Source organism: Lepidochelys olivacea, assembly GCF_965140295.1.
Source record: "Lepidochelys olivacea isolate rLepOli2 genome assembly, chromosome: 7".
In the NCBI taxonomy this organism is placed as follows: domain Eukaryota; kingdom Metazoa; phylum Chordata; order Testudines; family Cheloniidae; genus Lepidochelys; species Lepidochelys olivacea.
This window is the reverse complement of record NC_140417.1, coordinates 14,698,715-14,724,016: the sequence shown is the minus strand read 5'-3', so window position 1 is coordinate 14,724,016 and position 25,302 is coordinate 14,698,715. Positions and strand designations below refer to the sequence as shown.

Below are 25,302 nucleotides of genomic sequence, written 5' to 3'. Positions count from 1 at the left end.
GGATATGGCAGCTCAGGCTCATCTGGTCTTCCTTAATTACAATTACAAGAGTTTGTAAACTGTGAGGTCATGAGAGACTGATTTTGAAGAGGTTAGTTACCTTCTGCGGCATCCAAATAGGCTGCTTACTTTTGCATATGCAATTGATAACTGCATGTGCAAATTATCTTTTTGCATGCACAACTAGTCAGACTTACAAGCGATCATGTGCATTCAGATAATTCGTTGCTTCTGCAATCAATGCGACCTCGGATGTTATGCATCAGGATTATAGCTTTTGTGCGCTGCAGTGCTATCAGTGTGCCAAATTCAAACACTGAGTGACTTCATACGGAAAAGCATTTAGCACAACATCTATAAAGTTCAACAGAAAACTAACAAAAGGCACACATTGACACGTAAACAGGAAGCCAACAGATTCTTGGTAGCTGCCCTTTCAAACATTATGAAATGGTTAGTCTATCAGCATCAAGCCCATCTGTACTACGTGCCGTCTGCAGACAGGGCCGAGCACGTTGTCAGCACTTAAATCGTCAGAATTACTTTGAAAATGCTGCTTGTGCAGATGAAACAAATTCTAGGCCTAAGTGACAAAGTCAGTGGAGTGGCAGGCACTCAGCACCTCTCTGGAGCGTGTCCTGTGCCCTCTCATGGCTTCTTCTCGAGCCTGTTCTTCACAATTTCTGTGCTTGAGTGCCAGACATCTTCAGCAATGTCCTGTTGTGCTAGGAATGCCTTTAACCTGAGGACTGGCCATTTGCCCAAACCAAAAACTGAGTGCTAGAGTAAATGGTGAAAATGGTGTTTCTCACCTGATCAAATAATTTTCTACTCTGAAAAGGAACCCTGTTTGGAGCAGTAAGTTTCGTGAGATCCTGTCTCTAGGCACATTGGCACACTTCCTAGGCTATGCATATGTGAAGATAGAAGATATCCTGAAAAGAGCGAGGGAAACAAAGACCTTCAGTTACTATGTTTTCAGCCCCAGTCTGTTTTCACATGCTCATGTTTGTGAGAAGAGTTGAATGCACCTGTAATAAATAGGAGCACATCCATTCTGTAGCCACAGACAGTGAACTTTGGACAAACGGATCTCTGTGCATAAAACAGGATCATGCCCATTTCTGTGGTCTTAATCAGTTGCACTTGCAAAAGGTTGGCATGGAAAAGTAGAGGGCATGGGAAAATTTGTTCCCAAATATATATGGATGTTTCATAAAGTCGTCCTGACTAGAGTGCCCTCTTGTGGCAGGCCATGGTACAACATGTGTACCCATCACAGTTTGTCCACTCAGGTAAACCAGGGACTCCATGCTAGGCTCTCTTGGTTGAATAATACCCCTCTGGGGGTCTGTTTATTACAAAATGTAACACAAATAGTCCAAAACATAAGTCCCACAAAGTCCCTTTATCACAATCAGTGCATATAGTTCTTAAAAAAAAAATCACACATTCTCTTGGCCTTTAGCGTAACACATACCACATTTTGGCATCTTCCACCACGCCTAGGCTTCTTGTCAGTCCTTTTTAGTCCCTCTTCCAGGACAGCTAACCCAGCCTCTTCCACTGAAGTGCAACCCTGCTTTTCCCACTGGAAACTTCCACAGTCTCTCTGCTGGGAGAGCATCCTCACCCAGGGAGCCCTGCTTGCTCCCCCAGCCTTCTCACTGTTCCCCTGGGTCCAGCTCTGCAGAGTGGAGACATCAATGGGTGAGCACCACTGCTGTTCCCCTGCTTTCATCCCTCAGCTTTGGCTCTCCAGCTTAGAACCAGCCAGCACCTCCCTCCGATGCTCCTCCTGCCTTCAGCCCCCTTCAGGAAGCACTTGGCAGTTCTCACCTGCATTTTCCTGACTGACTCCGCCAACCTCGACTCACCAGGTCTTTCTTCCTCTTAGATTCTCCCTGAGCCTTTATAGCCCCAAGTGTTGCGCTGCCCTCTTAACTAGCCAGCCTGGGAGCATCTGTTCTGGCACAGGGAAGCTGGATCTATTTAATTTACAGCAGCCAGCCACCCTGTGACAAAGTGAAAGGAAACCCGCAGAGAAATATTATTGCTCTTGGCTGGGATTTCTGAACAAGCCAAAGGGAATTAGGCCCCCAACTCCCCATTAATTTCAGCTCCCTTAGGATCCTTGAGAATTCCAGCCTTAATCAATAGGGTGTTCTGGTATTGCCTACATTGTACACTATACACTTCAGCTCTCAGTTGCACCAGTCCAAACCAAATGAAGCAGAGTTTAAGCCAGTGTTTGTTCTTTTAGTTTAATCTTGTTGCCTCCCTTGCAATCTGTATGCTTGCCTTGTGTAATCCACAGAGCACACTGTAAAATAAACCTGCATCTCAGAGCCACGCAGGCAACTTTGTCTTGAAAGGGAACTTGTTTTGCTGATGCTCATGAGGTGTGGTGACTTGTGCAGAGTTTCTCCTAATACTATCCGGAAGTTAGTGCCACCACTGTCCTGTGCTGTTGTTAAATAGGTGCCTGGTAAGGCAACTCCCATATTTTCACATGCTGTGTATTTATACCTCTCTACTGTATTTTCCTCTCCATGCATCTGATGAAGTGGATTGTAGCCCAAAAAGCTTATGCCCAAATAAATTTGTTAGTCTCTAAGGTGCCACAAGGATTCCCCATTTTTTTTACCTTAATTAGCCAGTTCCCAAACTGGTGTAAATTTGTATGACTCCTTTGAATTTTTGTGCCTAAAAATCTCCCTTCAGGTGATTTTAATGGATCTGAGGAGCCAAGATATAACAGCCTAAAAGCAGAGTGTATTAGATCAACAGAAGCTTAAAGTGGAAACAGAGGAGAATTCATTTGCTATTGATGTATTTTATTTGTTTCATGCCATCAACTATCCTAATATATAAGAATGCTAAATCTAGTTCTCTCTCATGTATTAAGCCCTTTTTAACAGAAGGCTACAGCAGGGATTATGCAGTGTATTTAAATAATTTTTGCATCGTATTACTATAGGTGCAGCGATCAGAAACTGTCTGGAATGCTCAGAATTTACCAGCCAAGCTCGTGATGTAGCCAAAAAGTGTGATCAAACATAAAAGGCAGGTATATTAGGCTGGTGCACTTGGACAAATATTTGTGTTTCTGATTAATGTCTCAAATAAAAATGAAAGACAATCTTTCAAGGTTTAGTGTTATTGACAAGAGCCAGATGGATGGTGCATGAGGAAATTACACAACCAGTTTGAAAGATTTGATGAAAACATACGAGAATGTGTACAGATTTTCACAAAGCCAGAAACAATGCTCCAGATGCTTAGTGCTTCTAGAAATGACTCGCTTGCTCAAGAGGGGCCAGATTGCAAAAACCTTACTCACAACACTAGTTGTGGTGCAAGGTATTATGCAGTGTGAGTAAGGGCATCATAATCTATCCCATAGAATATAAATGCTGTGTGGGGACAACAGCCATTGCCTTGCTCTTGGAAAAATGCACTTAAATAAAATATAACATGAAAGATATATGTCCAGCAACAAACTGTTAGGGTCCGGCATCTAGATTTGGTCATTCTGCCCATAGGTGAGCAATACTGCATATCCATGTATCTACACTGGTATGCGCTCTTCTGAAATCCAGGTACCCCATCTCTAGAGAAAGAATGAGGAGGACTTGTGGCACCTTAGAGACTAACAAATTTATTTGAGCATAAGCTTTCGTGGGCTAAAGAAATGGGTGTTTTGATCACTCTTACTATGGTGTGTATGGCAACACCCATTGTTTCATGTTCTCTGTGTATATATATCTCTTCCTCCTGTATTTTCCACTGCATGTATCTGATGAAGTGGGTTTTAGCCCACAAAAGCTTATGCTCAAATACATTTGTTGTCCTCCTCGTTCTTTTTGCTGATACAGATTAACACAGCTACCACTCTGAAACCCATCTCTAGAGAGTTGTTGTCTTGTCTAAACCACACAATTTCCAATAAGATTCTAGCAATAAAGTCTCATCAGGAAAGTTTGTAAATATAATTGAAAGAGACAGTGTGGTCAGTGTATAAGGCACTGGACTGAGAATCAAGATGCCTAGCTGTGTGACTGTGCCTCTCTGTGCCTCAGTTTCCCCCTCTGTAAAAAAGGGCATCATGACCTCACATCCCTTTGTAAAATGCTTTGAGAATTGCAGATGAACAGCAGTAGGAAAGAGCTAAATATTATTATTACATGGTCAAAGATATTCAAGATGTAAATTTCCCTTTGAAGACAAAATGTTTGTGTGTATCGGATGATAGGAACTAAGTAGTTTTCAAGGCAATCACTATTTTCCCCTCCTTACAGCACCGATTTATACTGGGTTTATTCTTGTAATGGGATGAGATCCTAACCTGATATAAATCAACATAGCATCATGAACTTTACCAGCTGAGGATCTAGCCCATTGTATTTGCCGTTGTTGACATCACAGTACTGCCTATCTCATGCAGATGTAAATTGCGAGGCTTTGCTTGTGGCTTAAAGGGACTAGCTATTTATTTAAAAAGAACAATAAAACAACTCTCTAGCAAGTCATTCCTTACTGTCATTTAGCAATTTAAGCCACAGGACAGTAATCTGAGTCACTGAAAAATTTCTAATACACTCATAACCCTCATGGTTAATTGAGCTATCATCATTTAGTGATTATTGCCTCATTACAGTGTAATGTGGCAGAGATGATGGGCCAAATTTACCAGTGGCGTGGTGGCTGCAACTGTGCTGAAGCAAATATTGGGCCTGTTTATACCAATGTTTTTAGATCTGAATTACAAATAGGTTCAGTACATTTGTGCTAGACACCCAAGTGAATACTTCACACAGATTTTGCCTTCAATTAGGATACACAAACCCAATATATTCATCATATACATCAACACAAAAATATCTGAGATAACATCAGATGGAGAGTCAGCATAGGGAATGCCTACCACTAAATACTGACCTTGACTGAATATTGCAAATTTAAAATTGAGTTACCAGGCCATTTGATTTTTAAGCTCCCTTGATCACAAAGTGGAGCCTGGCTCCTTTGAAAATGTACAGCGTCATTGGACTGCTATAATTATATCGCCTTCACACACTGGTGCACCCAAAATTCAATGTTAGAAATATAATACAGCAGGATATTCATACCCCACCCCATTCTGCTGGAAATATGTGATGGTGGGAAGCTTGTGCATATCGAGTTCTCCCCTTGCTTGCTTGTTCACTGAGCACTGGAAAGTTGGAGTCTGTAAGAAGAGCTGTGTTGGACTGAGTGGCAAACCAGCTAGCACCAAACTGGGAAGATCTGCTTGGAAATCTTGCACCTTTGCTTCTGTAGCCTGTTGCTCTGCCTGGGCCTCTTGCTTGGTCCGTTCGATAGAGACTCCTCTTTAAATCCACATAAAAGGGCTGCAATTAACTCCCCTCCACACGCTTTTGAGGAATGTCTGTTTACTAGTAAATTTAACACACAGCATCCAGTGAGAGCACATATCCAGATCCAGAGATCATGTTCACAAGCAGAACACTGAGTTTATGAAATCGCAGTATGGGCCATATAAAAGCCAACTCATGACTTTAATGCCATTTTCAATTTACCATTACCATAAATCCAGCAGCACTGACAAACTGAGGATACTACTGATATCAAAGAAACTGCTAGCTTCTCTAGTGTTGAATTGAAGAGAACCTTCACAGTACAAATGATGATATATACATTCTTGACACTCTGCGCATCAAATTCAGGGGTAGTCAATTATTTTTTGTTAAGGTCCAAATTTCTTGGGAAAGGTACAGTCAAGGTCCAGGAAAAAAAAAGAATAATGATAATAAGTAAATAAAAAGATTTTAGGGTCTGTTCAAAAGCGGATTTGGCCCGCAGTCTGCCTATTGACTACCCTGATGTACATTGTAAACCACAAAGCAACAGCCTTCCTAGTGAGGGTTCATTGGAATTGTGTATAACTTACAACTGGATGAATGCTTAGAAGAAAATTTCATCAGTAATACCAAGAGTCAGCAGGAATCTTGATCAAGGTTATATATCCTTCTGTACAGAATTAATATTCCCACAGGCACCAGAAGAAAGGTCCTCTCATCCTCTGGACTGTATTTGTGCTATCTGCAAACGTTATCAGCAAATTGGGCACCTGTACTTGTTCTGACTGCAGTTCCTTCCTACCTGCTGAACTTTTGTAGCTTGTGTCCTTCCTCAAAAACTGTCAGAAGTGTTAAATGGGTTTGTGAAGATAAACATTTCATCTGTTTCTTTTTTCCATATCTAAATGAGATGCTAACTGAGGTTCTCCATCAGTAAACACTCTATGATATTAGTTCACATAAGCTTTGAAAGGTCACAGAGCAACACAAGAGTTTGGGATCATCCAAAATTCATCAGATACTCTTTTTTATAGTGTAGGAAGCAGAATAAGCCTAGAGACTTCATGTAATTTGATTTCTCTGCCTCCCCTTAGTTCTGGGTTGGACTGCTTCCCACTTTTAAGTCAGTGGCAATCCGAGATAACCAGTGCTGAAGTTTGTCTCAAATTATAAACAGGTATTTAGGAAAAATGCTCCTGGAAGACCAGTATCTTTACAAATGACAGAATATTTATTACCAATACCTTTAAAAAAAAGATTACATCTGCTAGATCACTGATAAATATCATTTACACTGGGGAGAAAACTACATCGGCTTTTTTTTGTTTCATTTTCTTGTTTTTGTGGGTTTTTTTGTTTTTCTGTTTACATAGAAGTAACCATATCAAACTAAGAAAGGAACACAGCTGGAAATATTGACAATATTTCTCTGGTTAACACCTCTGACTTTTACACAAGTGGAATCCCAATGATGAGTTACTGAATAAATATATTTAGAAGGTTGAAAAGTTAACTTGTAGTATTTTGTAAGCAAAAAAGACAAGTTACAGGCAAATTTAAGCTATCAGGAAAAAAATAAAGCACTGCAGCGCATTTAAACTTGAAAATTTGTATAGAAAATTCCATTGCCTTTTTACCAGCATTGATCCCTCTGAGTGGACTTACAAAATTCTCCCATAGTAACAAACAGTCCTTTTCTCAAGAAGAGTTATTTTTCTGTTGATATTGTCATTTTCCAATATGATTCTACTTAGACTTTATATTTGCATGACGAGTTTGTAAAGAAACAAAGACTTCCTAGCACAGAACGGTTGAGGGACCATACACACAAAGATTCTTTGCAAATGAATATGAAAATTATACTTTAGAGAGTTATTCACTAGAAACATGATACATCTGTCAGATTCAGTTTATGATCTACACTCAAAACAGATTATAAAAACAAACATAACTTTGGAATTAAATTATGAAGATTTATGAATTTATATTTAAAATGTACACTGAAAAGAAATACATATTCAGACAGTGGAACCCAGAATTAGTTTTAAATCTTAAAGACATGCATATTATGATTATAATTTCCTTGGTGTAAGTCCAGAGTAAAATAATTGTTTAAACTGGCATTACTTTGGATTTACACCAAGATAACTAAGGTCAGAATCTGATCCTTCTTTTGCTGCAGTAACTTTTGGTCTATGTTACTATAGGAAGAGATTACGACTAAGTAATATCAACTTTAATGTTCAATTTAATGTTAATTATGATCAAGACAGAGCTACTTAAATACAATAAAATGAAAGCTTAATATATGATGTTAAATTATTGGCTAGGAACAAAAATCTGTATACTTATTTTTGAAGATTGTAGCTGTTCTTGAAGGTTAGCTCAAGTTTATCTTGTTTACTCATCTGATCCAAAATGAATAAATATCATAAGCACTTGATTTAACATAGGAACCATCATAACTGCCGTTTAAATACAGCTGCCTTGAGTTACGAACCAAGTCCTAAACAGTTCTCCCAATGTGTACCCTTGTAAAACTGTACAATCAATTTGTAACCAATTTACTAAGAACAACTTTGAACTCTCAGTTCTAAAGGAAAAAATTCCAAACAATATTTTTTATGATAGTGTTATCTGTAGCATTTTATAGCAGAGGAAAAATTAATATCTACATCATATGTTAACTTTAAAAAATTCTATAAAACACTAAATATATAATAAAAAATATGCATATAAGGACATATGTAAACTGCTTTGGTAACATCATATTACAGATGTTTTCAGTGCATTGCAGAGTTTCCAAGGAAACTTCAAACAAAGCTATATTTGCTTTGAGGAAGTACTGTATAATGCCATTCCTAAAGAAGCATAAAACATTTTTTTTCCAGTAGTAAGATGTACTTGAACAACAATATTACTTAGTACTGGGTGTCTTCAAAACACTAGCTAAATGTTGCTTATATTATAAACAGGAAGTCCTTTATGTAATTTTTGTCATAAACTTGATCTAGCTGTGAGGGATATCATTATTGTGCTGATGGCTGACAACGTACACGCATTTGAAGTAGAAGTACCAGATCCTCTTGCATATGCATCTGAAAAAAGGAGAGAGAAAAGTAACAGTAAGGAGAGCAGGATTCACCCTGCAGCCATTAAATCCTGCCATGATGAACCCAAAATGCATTTGACAGCAAAATGGGTAACAAACCACAAATGAGGAGGTGGTGACCTCCGAAGGTCCAGAGTTCAAAGTAAATTTGGCTACGGACCCAAGAGTTCCTTCAAAGTTTAGCCAAACTGTATGTTTGCAGATTGGGCTAGGGATCTTACTACAACAGCCTTCTGATGAGACATCATGAGTACAGGCTCAGGGTTGCCGAAGAAATCAATCCAAGCATATTGAATGCCCAAGATTTGTAAATCTCACAGTCCCAGTCTGAGGAACATGGGGAAGACGGAATGGAATTTTTCTTTCTTGGACCTAACCAACCTCTTCTCCCCTTCTAGATTCTGTTTATTTAGTGGGACCTACTACTTTCATTAGCCATTCTGCATTATGGAGTGTACTTGAATTCCCCCAGCCTTTTGTATTCCAGGTACATTCAAAATTCTATTACTTTATATATATCTCTTTAGAATAGAACAAAGTTCAAGTTACCAAACACTATACCAACATGGCATGATGGGCCAGATCCTCATGTAACTAGCTGATTTATACCAGCTTGGAATCTGGTCTGATATATTTTGTGACTCCCATGTTAGACCAGAGAAAAATAGCATGCACGTTACTGGCTTTTGATCTTATGATTTTCTGTGACCGACACTTAGATTCCTGACTCGTTTGTATGAGTAAGGTACGTATCTACATAGGTAAGATCGGAATTGTAGCCTATTACCTTTTACACTGTTGTAACTCTACTGAGTGCAGTGGAGTTACTCTGTAAGTAAGGGCAAAATCAGGCCCTTAGAATGAGTACAGTATAGCATCCAGAACTCTGAGAAATATTAAAGATTCCCAGCAAAACCACCAATCTGGATTTAAATTCAAACCTAGTCAAACACCGCAAGCAAAAGTGACACAGCCTTAAAAATTCCCTTCAGAACATCCATAAACACACTCCCCTCTGACAAATTTATGCCAGGGTCAGGCTTAAAGAACCTGCAGAAACAGTCAGCCTAGCAACACCTCCCTAAACTTTCAGCTTGATGTCTTGCCCTAACAGCTCTGATCCTGCTTGGAGAATTTCAGCCATCTCAGGTGGATTGGGGCTTTTCTCCTGACTTTCCCATGGTATGTGTCAAATCCTGCCATCCCTATTTCAGTGGGAGTTTTGACTGAGTAATGATGTCAGGATTTGGCCCATGGCCATAAACTCCCCCAGCCACCTGATTAAATCAGTTTGCCAACTGCAGCATCACTCATGGAAATCACTTGGGAAGGCAGAACATAGGCATTTTATAAGACCAGTGCATTGTAATAACTACTCCCTTCTCTACTTAAAATGAAAATATCAGTTTCTACATGGAGATAAAGCTTCATTTCCCTAAATAAGTAAATATGCACACAACATACAGTGAAGTACTGATATAAGGTGACAGTATAAATTAATACATTTTTGCACATCATACTGGACACTTTCTGATCATAAATTGCAGTGAAACAACAGATTCAATACATTGATATTGAAGAGACTATCAAAACCTGTAATAGCAAATGAAAAAAACATGAGCGTGTCAGTCTAGAAATGCTCAGTAAAATATAACCCTTTTTACTATGCTGTTGCATGTAGTTTATTCTTGAGTTGGGGCCAAACCTAAACCTTGGGTTTGAATGCCCCCAAATTCTTGGAAAGTTCAGGTCTGAATATGAGCGCTGTAGCTCAGTCTCCTCTCTGGTTTATTGTTTATGGTTTATTGAAGCCTGCCTTCATTATGATTGAATGCTCCGGGTTGCTTGCACAAAACCTTTCTTTGTGGCTGCAGCTGATAATCTGCATATGCAAAGTGGGCCACAGTGCCCGCAAGAGCTCAATTTTAGCGTGCAAGCAATGGGATGCCATCTGAAAATTTGGGCCCTTGATCCATTAAGAATCCATGCTCCATGGTCTGGAAACACAAGCACAAACCCCAAAATGACAACATTCTTACTTGATATCTTTGGAATTCGGATTTGTTCACTGCTGCTACCATCGCCTCCATCACTAAATGGCTTTATTTCTATGATGTAGTCTTCATTAAAAGGCAAAGAAAGCTCAACAGATGTTTTATTCGTTTCGATTACAGATGTGCTGCTCTGTCTGTTCCATCTGTATAAAACCTGCAAAACATTGGAGTGGAGAATGGAGGTGGGAGGGGGAAAGAGAAATACCAGAACTGATCATCTCCATAACAACCTGAAGATTTACTATTGCTCTTTCCCTTCCTAGAGTACCACAGAATTGTCTTTATTATCACCAGAAGCACGACAGATTTCACAGATGTGTTGATCCGAACCTGATCGGTGCTTTAGGAAGCAACGTTTGTGAATACTTCACTTTGTGCTGATGTGAAGCCACTGGGCACTGAGGGCTAACTACGGAGGGAGCTTGCAGAACACGGTTCTTGCTGGAATTCTGATGGGTAGCCCTGTTATAATGCCACATGACACGCAGCAGAGGCCCTTGTCACTGGCAGAGCACCTCTGCCTCTCAGCTTGATTAAACTTCATTTTCCCATCAGCTGGAGCAATTTCAGAAGCTCTCCAGCACAGCCAGCTTTAGCCAGGTGGGTGTGCTTCAAAAGGGCCATCTAATTTATGGGTCAGCCATCAGAAATCGTTCTGAACAGGTGCTGCTGCTGGGCTCTTTATTTACCAGGTTGTTGGGAGTAGCAGGGAAGAGCACTTTGACTGGAAAATAAAAAACGAAAGCGATTCTGCTGTGGCTTGTGATCAGATGAGCCTGGCATAAATCACGCTTCCATTCAAAGAGCTAACCAGGCACATGCCAACTTTATTCAGAATCACTGAGTTCCTCTGTGGATACTTCCTTCCCTCTCCTCTAATGTAGCATTTGGACACCTTAATTTATACTTTGTAAATGCAAGGAGCTGAATATGATTTTCCTTAAATTAGAAAGATCCCTAAGCCTCCTTTCTAAATTCTGGGCACCAGAGACATCAAATTCAGTATCACCTTAGTCCTTACTAAGGATCAAACTAAAATAAATCCTTTGGCTTATTTAGAGATGTCATAACATCTTATTATAGTGCTTCAGAAAACTGGACTGGCGTATTTGATGTAGTGTCACAAGCAGCTTCACAGAATAAATTGCTTCTTTGATTTACCTTCTGTCTTTTCCTAAGATCTGGAAATTCTACTTATTTAGAATATAAACCCTGCCACAAAATAGCATATTTCCAGAAAAAAAGAAGTGGTTTTGCTCTCTGCATATAAGTGCAATAATGTGGCTGTACAACTGTAACACAAAAGAAAAAGACGAGATACAAAAAAGACACACTACTAGATGAGAAGGCTTTGGAAAGGTCACGAGGGCCTCTCTTCCACCATTTCAGGCTGACTTTTGGTTGAATTTTGAACTCAAAAATGTGGCCAAAACTGCTGAGATTTGCTGGGTTTGGATGGAAATGAGTTTTGCCCATATAAAAATGTGGTCTAGATTGGGTCAAATATCAGCACAGACATGCATGAAACTTGGCCCAGGTTCATGAAGGTAAGTGAATCTGTCTTGAGTTTCATGTTCCTAACAAAACCTGAAACTTTGTAAAATTTTCTGTAGTTTCAGGTTCCATTGCAAAAGGTTTGCAGAGCTTGAAACTCAATGTAACTTCCTGCTTCCTCAGGCCAAAGTAAGGTCTCGTGTAGCATGGCATAGTTCCAGGACTGAATTCTACCCAACATTTTTCTCCTTATAATTTGTACCGGACCAAAATTGCTACTAACTGGTATGTCATGCCCTCCTTCCTTCTGCTTTATGAACAAAGCTGAACCACCTAACAAGCACTTTAATCTTGTCTGCTGCAATTAGTGGGCTTATTTCAGCCACTGGTGGGCCCCAGTAAGCAAGTCTGTCAAGGGCAGGGGTACAGTGGTGCAAGCTGCCCACAACCCCTAATTGGCATGTTGGCTTTGGCCAGTACAGCCCAGAAAATTCACCACTTCTGCCAGAGGGGCTCCCATAGAGCCTTGGCTAGAGTTTAAATCGCTTTCCTTCTGGCACAGATAGGAATCTCTGGAGGTGAATGCCCTTTACTAATTACAGAACAAGCCCACTACGTGTTGATTTTGTATCTATTTCTGAATGTCCTTACATAGTTATAATGGGCTGTGTAACTGTGTACATTGTTGTTCCTGCTTGGGTCAGGATAGCTGTGCAAATAACACAAAAGTCTCTTGGCTAGGGTGACCATATTTCCCAAAAGTGAAAAAGGGACACTCCCTGGGGCTAGCCCAAAGTGCCCTCCCTCTCCCGATGGGGCTGGCCCTATTCTCTGCCCCCATATCTATGTGGGGCTGGCATCAGGCACCTGGTCCAACCCCCCGCCCTTCCCCCCACGGGCCATGAGCCGCCAACCCGTGCTGCTCACCCCCTCAGCCTGCGCCGTTGACCCCACCCCCCTGCCAAGCCTCTCACCCCCCTCCTCCAGCTCATGCAGGCCAGCCTGAGCTGCCTGCCCACTCAGGACAGGGGGGTGAGCAGTGCAGGCCATGCTGCTCATCCCCCTTGGCCCCTGCCGCTCATCTGAGCGACTCCCCCACTCCCCGCCTGTGTGGGGCTGGCTTGGCTGGAGCCGCTCACCCAGGACATCATCCCTGGATGTTCCTCCGTGCCCCACTAGTGGTCACCCCACTTTTTTTTTTGCAAAACTGGGTATTTGTCTCCTTTGCTCTTGCCAACGGATGATCAGGACATGGTTTAAAAAAAGGACTGTTCCAGTCAAACCGGGACGTATGTTCACCCTACTCTTGAGTTCTGATTTTATTCCAAACTCTAAATTTAGCTCCGGATTCATGGATAGGTTCACTTTAACCCAAAAGTCAATGTGAAAATCCCAGGGGAGTTGAATCTGATGAGTTCATCACAGGCCTACTGTCAAGAGGCAGTTAATACAGATAAATAACCAGTCTTATGTACCCATGCTAAGAAGTTACCCACTTTGTATCCTTTCACTTCTGATTCATTATCCAGTGCTTTAACCTGATCCCAGTTCAGTATAATCTTGGAGTCAGATGAATTCCATATGATGTTTCCAGGGGGTTGACTCGGTGCTATATTAAAATATACAAAGTATTATATGGTTATGTAGCAATGTTTTCTGGCTTAATCCAGCTAAATACTTCTATGGCTTCCATCACCACAGTAGCTGAATATCCACAAAATCCGAATGCTCTGGTAAGTTAATGAGCTGTTGCAGCAAGGTATGTGTTCTAGGTCACAGCAGGTCTTACACAACACAGTGGTATAAATGAAAAGGGACTCAGTTGCTTGCTCGACATGAGTATGACCAGAAGAGAGAGCACCACCTTGAATGATGATATGAATGTTTAGCTTTCTTGCATAGCGATAATTTCAGTAGAGTTGTTTAAAAAAACCCAAACCACCACCTCAACCCCACAAAGCTCTTGCAGGAAGAACATGGCTACAGAAAAAAATCTCACAGCACCTTCAAACTAGAGAGAGACCTGGAAAATGCCAACAAGGAAAGTGCTTGTTGGCATCCCAGTGTTAGACCATGATCTATCACAATGAATACTCACGGGGCTTTTTGGTAGTGACATTGACTGGAGCACTGGAGGGTCCTGTCCCTGCGGTGTTGTATGCCTTGACGGCTAAGTGATATAATGCATTGCCTTTCAAATTAGTGATTTTTGTAGATGTTCGATTACCAAGAGTCCTGATTTTTCTAGCATTTTCTTCCTTATCTTCATGTCTCCAACATCTAACCTGAAAAAACAGAATATGTACATTTACCTACTTAAGTCAGCGTAATTGAACCTATCCATGTCTTAATTCTCCATAGCCATGGTACTGCAGTAAGTGAAATCCTGAGATTAATAATGTAAAATTTATCTCTATGGTTAACATGCCCTTAACTACTGTCAAATGGAACAGGGCCATTCACCATCCTGAAAGTGAGAATCATATTAAGACAGTGTTCCCACTCCACTCTATAAATCTTGCTATTCTCTCCATCTTAGAGAAGACCACAACTGGAAATGTTCATAAACCCAGAGGTCAGTGCTTCTGACCTGCAGTGGACTCTGAGATGGAGAAAATGAAACAATTTATAGATCTCAATTTTCAACTGAACAGCACTTACTGTGGGCTATTGTAGTCTCCACAAGTCCCTAGAAAAGACAGGTCCCCCCCCCCACCCTGCAACAGACTGCTACCCATTTTCATCATGGATGACAAATATATTTTCCTTTGTACCTTAAAAAGAGACATCCCAGTGTACAGGGGGAAAACAGTGAGCAAGCACTGCTTTGGGTCATCATCAGCCAGCAGATACCCATATAAGAAGCAGTGTTTAGGTGACCTTCAATTATATATTGCTATGATCTCCTCATTGAACAGTATTAAGTCTGTTCCAGCCTGATATCATATTTTATTCTCATACCTCATAACCCTGTATCCTTCCTTTACTCTGATTCTCACGTGGAGAGGCCCAATAAACTTCAATGTCTGAAGCAGAAAGGCTTTTGGCAAAGACGCTGGCTGGAGCTCTGGTGGGTTCTATATGTATAGATGGGGGGAAAACAAAGGTCTCAATGTAGGTTCTATGCTTAACTTTGCTACAAACTTCAGGGTTTACTCCACTAACTAGAAGAGAGTGGGGTTAAGCAGCCAAAAATACTGTTTCAAATTCAAAATGGTGACCCATCAGACCTAGGAATGAATTCATTATGCCAATGTGTAATAAATAATCAGATGTCATTGGGGCACTTAAACCAGGACATGACGTATTGGTATTAGGATTAATTCCTTTTAAATCTCAGTTGAATTCTTTCAAAATTACATATTACGTTCCCATTAATATCAAAAGATTTCACTGTGACTAATGTTATTTTAATGACTATCAAAAGAATTAGTTGTGACTCACCATTTATAATAAATCAGAGCAAGGATTAGAAATCAATGGATGTGTCCACCTAGGATACTAAACCCTTTCAAAAACAGTTAGCAGCATGCCTCATGCATCAGATTTCAAGACAGTGCAAAGGAAGGAAGTGCAGTGCACAGCATACTGTACCTTCTTCTGCAGAATATACAACTGTCACAGGGCTAAAAGAACCTTCCCCTTTATTGTTGTACACTCCCACTTTAACTTCATAGGGAGTGAATGGCGGCAAGCTCTCATTTCGAAACACGTATCTGGAGGCATCAGAAGAAGCTACTACAGTCTGCATCCAGCTTACTGTGCCCAAGGGTCGGAATGCCACCACGTAACCAAAGCCACCTCCATTCTGTAATTCTTCAGGCACTGTCTATAAGGAGGGCAGATCATACACAGAATAATCAGTAGTGTCAGGTATTGCCTGGATTTATTTTTCCTTCTCGCATGCTTTCCATTCTCAGTTTGCTCCCTTTAAGAAACCCTCTCATAAATGGCATATTCCAAACAGGAAACAATTGTAGTTCTCCAGTAGGTGCAGCTAATAATTACGCCAGAGCATCTTTTTGCCAAAGATCTGCAAGGCAGCTCCTCAAATTCATATAGAAATTCCTGTATAAAACATTCTGAGCCACATCATACCTGCAGACACAACTGTCTACCCATCTTAGGGCTGTCTGCACCTATCTCTGTAGCATATCCCAGGTAAACTAAATCTGCAGATCAGCTCCTGTTTGGTTTCAGTGAGTTTCTCATCTGCATATCTAAGTTAACATGTGGCTCCATTGTTTATACAAACTGACATCAACCATGTGTATTTACTATTCAGATCTCTGACTTTATAACCATCAAAGCCTTTAGCTTGTATGCTCCTCTGGCTACTCTGTGTGCAGTTTCCAAATTCCTGGTCATGGTACGTAGCTTGTTTTCAGGCAAAGAACATAACGTGAAGTATACTAATAGCTGTAAGATAGCAGTGAGTGACATGTCATAAAAGTGATGGAGACTGGCAGGCAAATGATGTATCACATAAGATGAAGAGATTTTCCCCTTCAGGTCACTTTTGTACGTGCTGCAATTGCCTAGCTTCATATTTTTAACCTTAGAAAAGGAACATAAGCAATAAAAGCCCCAAGTCAGTACAATTACGTGCTTTAGTCTCACTAAAGCCAATGGATCTTAAGTGTGTGCTTATGTGATTTTTCTGAGTATCAGAGTAAAAATAAAACAACTTGAAGTGACAGGTTTCAGAATAGCAACCGTGTTAGTCTGTATTCGCAAAAAGAAAAGGAGGACTTGTGGCACCTTAGAGACTAACAAATGTATTTGAGCATAAGCATCTGATGAAGTGAGCTGTAGCTCACGAAAGCTTATGCTCAAATACATTTGTTAGTCTCTAAGGTGCCACAAGTACTCCTTAACTTGAAGTGAGTGTTCCGTAATCAGTGTTATATGGATTTTTAAAAAAAGAAAAGAAAATGACTGTGTGTTGATCATTTTAGAGGAGCCTAAACTAAGATACTTTCAAAGCATGATTCAAAGTCACGGATGATGGTTTTGATATCTCTCTAATATTTTTTTTAAAAAACCGTATATTGAGTGTCTTTAAGGGATTCAGTGAAACTAATTAGTCCAAGGGAAGATAAGGGTCAACACACTGAGCCATGCAGTGAGGATAAAAACACATTTGCAGATTTTTAATAATCTTCAAAAATACCTCTGGTGACTCTTGGCTGCCAGGTTACTCAAAAGAAGTGCTCAGTGTGGGCAGTATCAAATCTAGTTATATTAATGGCTAGTTTAACTCACTCCATCACACCCCAATATGAAAATAAGAGCAGTCAAAACAATGAATATTTCACCCTCAATTGCCTTCAGGAATTTTTCATCTGTGCTTTCTTCTTCTCTAGGCTTTGTGATCGACTGAAATCAACCACTAATGCAAGTTCTGTATGATGCACTATCATTAGAGCCACCTTCAGATCATTTACTGTTATTCAACAAAAATAGCCTGGCGCTAATCACCTACAACTCATCAAGCAAATCAGCACCTCTCAGGATTTGGCCTCTTGAAACTTATTTTATACACCAAGGTTAATTCTCTGTGGAGTGGCTGGCCTGAGTAACCAGATCAGATGATGGGCAGGTGTGCAGAGGAGCAAGAGTGGAGGAATCCTGCCCCCACCTCCCAGGCCACGGAGCTGCTTCCTGGGATGGGGGACAAAAGGATCCTCTCTCTCTCTCCACCCCCTAGCCCAGCCCATCCATGTTCTGCCATTGTCTGTGCTGATGTGCAGGGATCATCGTGGAGCTCACTGACACACTGTAGTGCACACATCCTGCACCGCCGACCCACAGCCAACTTCACCCCACCTTGCACAAAAAATATGCATTAGTTCCATTGCTTGGAGAGCCTCCATGGAAGAACAGGCTGGATTTTAGTCTAATTGAATCAAAGGCAGGAACCTTTTCAATAAATGTGGTCTTGTGCTCTCATACACAGGTGTAAATCAGCAGTATCTCCACTGGAGAATGGAAATACAATGGGATAAAATTGGTGTGAGCAGATCATCATCAGTCATGTGCTGCACACTATATAAGAATGGCCCTACTGGGTCAGACCAAGGGTCCATCTAGCCCAGTATCCTGTCTTCTGACAGTGGCCAGTGCCCGGTGCCCCAGAGGGAATGAACAGAATAGGTAATCATCATCAAGTGATCCATCCCCTGTTGCTCATTCCCAGCTTCTGGCAAACAGAGGCTAGGGACACCATTCCTGCCCATCCTGGCTAATAGCCATTGATGGACCTATCCTCCATGAATTTATCTAGTTCTTTCTGAACCCTGTTCTGGTCTTGGCCTTCACAACATCCTCTCACAAGGAGTTCCACAGGTTGACTGTGCGTTGTGTGAAGAAATGCTTCCTTTTATTTGTTTTAAACCTGCTGCCTATTAATTTAATTTGGTGACCCCTAGTTCTTGTGTTACGAGAAGTAGTAAACAACACTTCCTTATCTACTTTCTCTACACCAATCACGATTTTATAGACCTTAATCATATCTCTCCTTAGCCGTCTCTTTTCCAAGCTGAAAAGTCCCAGTCTTATTAATCTCTCCTCAAAGGAAGCCGTTTCATACCCCTAATAATTTGTGTTGTCCTTTTCTGAACCTTTTCCAATCCAATATATCTTTTTTGAGATGGGGCAACCACATCTGCGCACAGTATTCAAGATGTAGGCATACCATGGATTTATATAGAGGCAACATGATATTTTCTGTCCTATTATCTATCCCTTTCTTAATTATTCCCAGCATTCTGTTTGCTTTTTTGACTGCCGCTGCACATTAAGTGGATGTTTTCAGAGAACTATCCACAATGAGTCGAAGATCTCTTTCTTGACTGGTAACAGCCAATTTAGACTCCATCATTTTGTATGTATAGTTGGGATTATGTTTTCCAATTACTTTGCATTTATCAACATTAAACTTCATCTGCCATTTTGTTGCCCAGTCACCCAGTTTTGAGAGATCCTTTTGTAGCTCTTTCCAGTCTGCCTGGGTTTTAACAATATTTAGTAATTTTGTATCATCTGCAAATTTTACCACCTCACCCCTTTTTCCAGATCATTTATGAACATGTTGAATAGGACTTGTCCCCAGAACAGACCCCGGGGGACACCACTATTTACCTCTCTCCATTTTGAAAACTGACCATTTATACCTACCCTTTGTTTCCTATCTTTAAACCAGTTACCAATCCATGAGAGCACCTTCCCTCTTATCCCGTGGCAGTTTACTTTGCGTAAGAGCCTTTGGTGAGGGACCTTGTCAAAGGCTTTCTTAAAATCTAAGTACACTATATTCACTGGATCCCCTTGGTCCACATGATTGTTGACCTCCTCAAAGAATTCTAGTAGATTGTTGAGGCATGATTTCCCTTTACTAAAACCGTGTTGACTTTTCCTCAACAAATTATGTTCATCTATATGTCTGACAATATTGTTCTTTATTATAGTTTCAACCAGTTTGCTCAGTACTGAAATCAGGTTTACAGGCCTGTAATTGCCGGGATCACATCTGGAACCCTTTTTAAAAATTGGCATCACATTAGCTATCCTTCAGTCATCTGGTACAGAAGCTGATGTAAATGACAGGTTACAGACTACAGTTAGTGGTTCTGCAATTTCACATTTGAGTTCCTTCAGAACTCTTGGGTGAATACCATCTGATCCTGGTGACTTACTGCTGTTTAATTTATTAATTGGTTCCAAAACCTCCTCTAATGATACCTCAGTCTGGGACAATTCCTCAGATCTATCACCTAAAAGGAATGGCTCAGGTTTGGGAATCTCCCTCATATCCTCAGCCGTGAAGACTGATGCAAAGAATTCGTTTAGTTTTTCCACAATGGCCTTATCGTCCTTGAGTGCTCCTTTAGCACCTCGATCGTCCAGCCTTATAAAACAGATGCATTAATTCTCCCATTGATTTATACTTCATTTACCTCCCAGGTAATGACCAGCTCCGACTTGCTCCCTCCACCGCCACTGACGTTAGCCGGGGTGATTTCAGGAACTGTGTAAAAGAAATGTTACAGGAGGTGGCATGGAAGCACAAGTGATTAATTTTGAAGCTAGAAGTTTGATTCATTTTAAACAGAGAAAGAAAGAGGCACATGTAGTACTGGCATCTTGTGACTTTTCCCTTTTGGGACCATGAGCCTGACTATCGAAAGGAGCACAGAGAACAGATACTTTTAGTTTTTTGTAAGTGAGATGGACTATTATCCATGTATCTAGTTGCTAATTGCTTGTTTTAAATATTTATTTTCCATATAACAAGGTCCATTTATTTTCACAATATTGATTCCTGCTTTTCAATTTAGAGCCAAATCCTGCAGTCAGTAGGAATTTTTCTTGAGTTAAGACAGAGCAAGAACTACAAGATTGGATGCATAATGAACAGTCCTTGTGACAATTGCCTGGGGTGATGTCTCCAACCCTGCTCCAAGACCTTTAGGGCAGGTCAAAGGGCTAGAGCGGCATAAAGGGGCTCTGAAAGCCCCTTGGCGCAGACACTGCAGAAGACGTCTATAAGGCTGCCTTTTAAGGCTCTCCTCATGAGCACTAGTTTTAAAGGTGTCAGGGAGTGTGGCTTGTCAGGAACGAGGTCATAGCACATTGTGCTGCAGAGATTATGGGCAGTGCTGTGGCGCAGAGGACAATCCACAGAGGCTGCAGTAACTAAGGCCGGTTGAAATTTTTTTGACAAAAATTATTTCTGTTGGAAATACCATATTGTCTAACCCAGAATGTTTCATGGAAATATATTGGTTTCAGTGAGAATTTTAAGACAGACCCACCCCAGAGTAGCCAAAAGCCTACTGGTGAAAGTTGTCTCCTCAAATGTGGGAGACTCAGGTTTAAGTCTTTGTTCTGCCATATCCCAGGTGAGCGCCCTAACCACCAGCCCATTGGCTATTCTGACATGCAAGCACAGCTCTCTGTATCTTGTGTTTTTTTGTGAAAAACATTTCAAAAGGTCTTATTTTTGTTCCTTATCAAAATGAAAAGAAACCTTGAAATTTTTTGTGAAACGGAATTAATTTTTTCTGGCCAGCCCTCACCATAACTCTCACAGATGCCCCAGAGCTGTCTGAGCGTGGAGTGGCCCAGGACCAAGAAGGCCTCAGGATGACTTAAAGCTACCTAAGTCTCTCCTCTGTCTCTGCACTGCAAATTCTGTGCTCTGCCTCTTAAACTACATCTACACTGCACACCACTAGTGACAGTGTGTAGAGTTAGCGTAGCTACACACCACAGTAAAAAACAAGCTGCCTCCACACTCCAGTGGGGAAAGGCTTCAGCAGTAGGGAGCTGTCAGAGCCTTTCCTGGCTGCCTTCCCCCCACTGCCAGAGCCTTTCCATGTTGCTGGAGCCTTTCTCTGTGACAGGGAAAGACTCTGGCAGTGAGACACGACACTGCTGGGAGAGGCACTGCTTGGATGTGTACAGTGCTGTATAGATTACATACCCTAATGTAAGAGTTCAGGGGCCTAAGCAGTGCCTCAGTATATACTGCCATTTATACCCATGCTGGAAGGGTGTGAAATGTATGTCCTCCACACTCCACCGTAAGGAGTGTGAAGTGTAGATGTACCTGAGAGGAGTAGACCAGAAACTCACTTCTGATCTGTAGAAAAAAGTAATCATACTGTACTCTACTAGTGTTCCCTCAGCACAAATGTGGGACAACGCAGGAATTACTAGACTGGTTCACAACAGTGATCCATCCTATCTTCAGAGGAAGCTGAATTCACCTCTCCTCAAATGCCCTTTGTCAGCTGGGCTATACAGGACATGGGGGGAATTGGGTGAAGTGTTCCCAGTCATGTACTTCTAGAAAGCATGGAATAAAGCCCATCTTGGGCCTCATTTTTTCTATTAATTCTATTCTACTCTATTTATGTGTGCTCTTTGTGAATGTTATACCATTAGACAGAGGAGAAACTAGATAATATAGCTTATAGAAACTGTCATATAGAAAATATTTCTTAACCTTGTTCAAGGTAACCTACTGCTTATGGCAAGGTGCTTTTTAAAAAAGACTTTATTGGGCTTCCTTTCTACTACTTACGAGCTTCTTCAGTTCTTCTTTTCTCTGAGGGTCTGCTTGGTTCCCCAATCCCAATGAGGCTGGCTGCAACTGCTCGAAATTCATACTCAACCCAAGGGTTTAAACCCACCACGGTTGCAGTGAATGTCTTGCCATCAATGATATCTGGAACTGAAATATACCCTCAGGTTAGGAGAGTGAGAGTTGGACATTAAGAGCAATTACACTTATTCAGTCATTGAATAACAGTAGCCTCTTGATCTATAGGCGCAGTCTTGAAACTATTAAACAATGGGAGTACTTGTGGCACCTTAGAGACTAACCAATTTATTTGAGCATAAGCTTTCATGAGCTACAGCTCACTTCATCGGATGCATACTATGGAAAGAGTAGAAGATCTTATTATATACACACAAAGCATGAAAAAATACCTCCTCCCACCCCACTCTCCTGCTGGTAATAGCTTATCTAAAGTGATCACTCTCCTTACAATGTGTATGATAATCAAGTTGGGCCATTTCCAGCACAAATCCGGGGGGTGGTGGTGGTGTGAGAAAACCTGGATTTGTGCTGGAAATGGCCCAACTTGATTATCATACGCATTGTAAGGAGAGTGATCACTTTAGATAAGCTATTACCAGCAGGAGAGTGGGGTGGGAGGAGGTATTTTTTCATGCTTTGTGTGTGTATAAAAAGATGATCTACACTTTCCACAGTATGCATCCGATGTAGTGAGCTGTAGCTCATGAAAGCTTATGCTCAAATAAATTGGTTAGTCTCTAAGGTGCCACGAGTACTCATTTTCTTTTTGCGAATACAGACTAACACGGCTGTTACTCTGAAACCTATTAAACAATGGAAGGTCACCTTGAGAGCAGAACAGTTAAGGACTATGAATCTGGGCCCTTAGTGTGTTTTCCCATTTTATTCTTTTGTCAATGCTTAATATGGGGAAGCAAAGCAGGATGTATACAAACAATATGCAGGCATTAAGGAAATCTATGCTTTAGAAATTGACTTTTCATCCTCACAGAAATACTATCGTATCCTTATATAGTCTCATTAAAAGGTAACACAACTTAGTCCTGATCTACACACAGTTTTTGTACCATATGATTATTTTGTTTAGCTGGTTATTGGTTTAACTAATAGAGATATACTGATACAAACCCTAGTGTGGATGCCTTATAGCATTATATAAGAAGGTGCCTTATAGCATTATAGCTTATTTCCCTTCCCATGCAGGAATAGGTATACTGGTATAAGCATATTTATATCAGTGTAACTATGTTCACTCTAGGTTGTATAGTTTTAACTATATGGGCTAGGTTAAAACAGTACAACTTTCATGTGTAGAGAAGGCTTTCCATACATACTGTAGCATTCTGAACCTTTTGCTCACAGCAGTTGAAACAATTATTATAAATTGCGTCTTTCACAAGAATTTGCTGAATCAAATGAACATATTGAAGAATGAGCAAAGATACAGTGGAATTTTGTTCTTCCTCTGTTGGGAAAGTAATTCCGCCAAAAGAGACGCTACTCCGGATGATGCTGTCTGTCGCCTGAAAGATGTCTTTAGAGTACGATTGTTGTCGTCATGATTGTACATCACCAGTGTAGCACTGTGTAATATATGAAATAATGGAAAGAAATATTTCCCCGAAAATACAGTGCATAAAAACTGATGAGAAAAACTGGTTGAGTAATACCACTGCAAGGTTGGCAAATCCTGGAAAGGATTAAGAAAGACCGAATGTATTGCTATTAGAGCTGGACAGGAAGTGGTTTTCCCATTCCATGAAACTTTTTGGGATTTCAGCCATTTTTCCCATTCCACCTTGAGACAAACCCAAGATCTTCTGAAGTTTTTCCGTGACAAATGAGAGAGACGCTACCTCATAATAGCCAGGTGGTCAGGGCACTCACCTAGGATGTGGGAGACCCAGGTGAGAATTCCTGATTCAGGCCAGGAACTTGAACCTGTATCTTCCACATCTCAGGCAAGTGCCCTAACCACCAGGCTATTGGCTATCCTGGAACAGGTGGGTGGGTCTGTATCTGTCTGTTTCTCTCTCCCTCCCAGACTTGAGGAAGCTTTTCTGACAAAAGTTGTACCTAAATGGATAGGTTCCTGGAAAAGGTTTCAGTTTCACTGAATGGGCGTTTTCAGACAAAACAGTTTTGGTGAAAAATTCCCAAACAGTTGTAATCACTGTGCTGGAGGCATGAGTTATTCTGGCTTCATAGCTAACTTTACTCATCCTGTATGTTTGTGTAATGATGGATCAGTTTTTACATGTACAGAATTCTTTCGTGGCCAACTTTAGTTACTACTGACTTCTGCATTTACCTGTGTTCACTGCTTGCCATCCCACAGAAAATGGGGTCCTTGCTTGAATGACATACATAGTAATGGGGCTGTGATTATCTGCTCCTGGCCTCCAGGATAATTGAGCTGTAGTGTCAGTGATTTCATCTACTGTCACGGCTTCAGGTGGGCCTGGTGGACCTGTTATAAAATACATACAAAACAGTTCAGCTGAAATTATTAAAATGACACAATATAGCATGTGAAGGAAGAAATGTTCTATTCTTCATTTAAGATTCAGAAACAGAAAGTTCAGCCTTAGAATGGTATGGCTCTATGGTTTTTGCCTCTAGCACATAGATCTAGGAGCAGCCCTAGGTGTTTTGCCGCCCAGGGTGAAAAATGTGTTTGGCACATGCCCCTTTGCAGAGGTATAGCAAAAAAACTCCCCCAAAACTAGGAAAAAACCCACAACAGCCAAACAACTGTCCAATCAGCAGAGCAAAACAAAGGCTGGCCAATCAGAGCGGAGCAAAACCACTGGCTAATCAGAGTGGAGCAAAAACAGCCTGTCAGAGGAGAGGGGAAAAGAAGCACCCAGTGGCATGGTGGAGCCCCATGGAAGTTGGTGCCCAGGGCTACCGCCCAGTTTGCCCAGCCCCAGAACCAGCCCCACCCAGACCTACCAATGACCTTAGTGGGAGACCAGCAGTGCAGCGCATGGGCAGTATAGCCCATATAGAAGAGAATTACTACAGTTGAAGTAGACTTTACAGGAGAGAATTTAATTAGAAAAACACATAAGAATGTGCTTAAGTGCTTTCTAGACAACTTAAACTCATGCTTAAATGATTTGCAGAATCAGGGCTTTAAAGCGATGGTACATCTAGTTCAATCAT

The 25,302-nt window shown here is 41.0% G+C and overlaps 1 protein-coding gene across 7 annotated transcripts in view; it reads right to left on the bottom strand.

Annotated features, from left to right (window-relative positions):
* Positions 1-8,100: 8,100 nt before the first annotated feature.
* Positions 8,101-25,302, bottom strand: part of LOC311523328 (contactin-4) — a 648,631-nt gene continuing 631,429 nt past the window's right edge. For all 7 annotated transcript variants that reach the window (XM_084633191.1, XM_084633189.1, XM_084633193.1 and 4 more), the window contains 9 exons: positions 24,446-24,604; positions 22,114-22,263; positions 19,982-20,052; positions 15,618-15,852; positions 14,985-15,100; positions 14,122-14,308; positions 13,520-13,632; positions 10,515-10,683; positions 8,101-8,461 (listed from right to left, as the gene is read on the bottom strand). In XM_084633191.1, the coding sequence (XP_084489317.1) occupies positions 8,361-8,461; positions 10,515-10,683; positions 13,520-13,632; positions 14,122-14,308; positions 14,985-15,100; positions 15,618-15,852; positions 19,982-20,052; positions 22,114-22,263; positions 24,446-24,604 (1,301 nt within the window). In that variant the 3' untranslated portion in view covers positions 8,101-8,360. The remainder of the gene's footprint in view (positions 8,462-10,514; positions 10,684-13,519; positions 13,633-14,121; positions 14,309-14,984; positions 15,101-15,617; positions 15,853-19,981; positions 20,053-22,113; positions 22,264-24,445; positions 24,605-25,302) is intronic.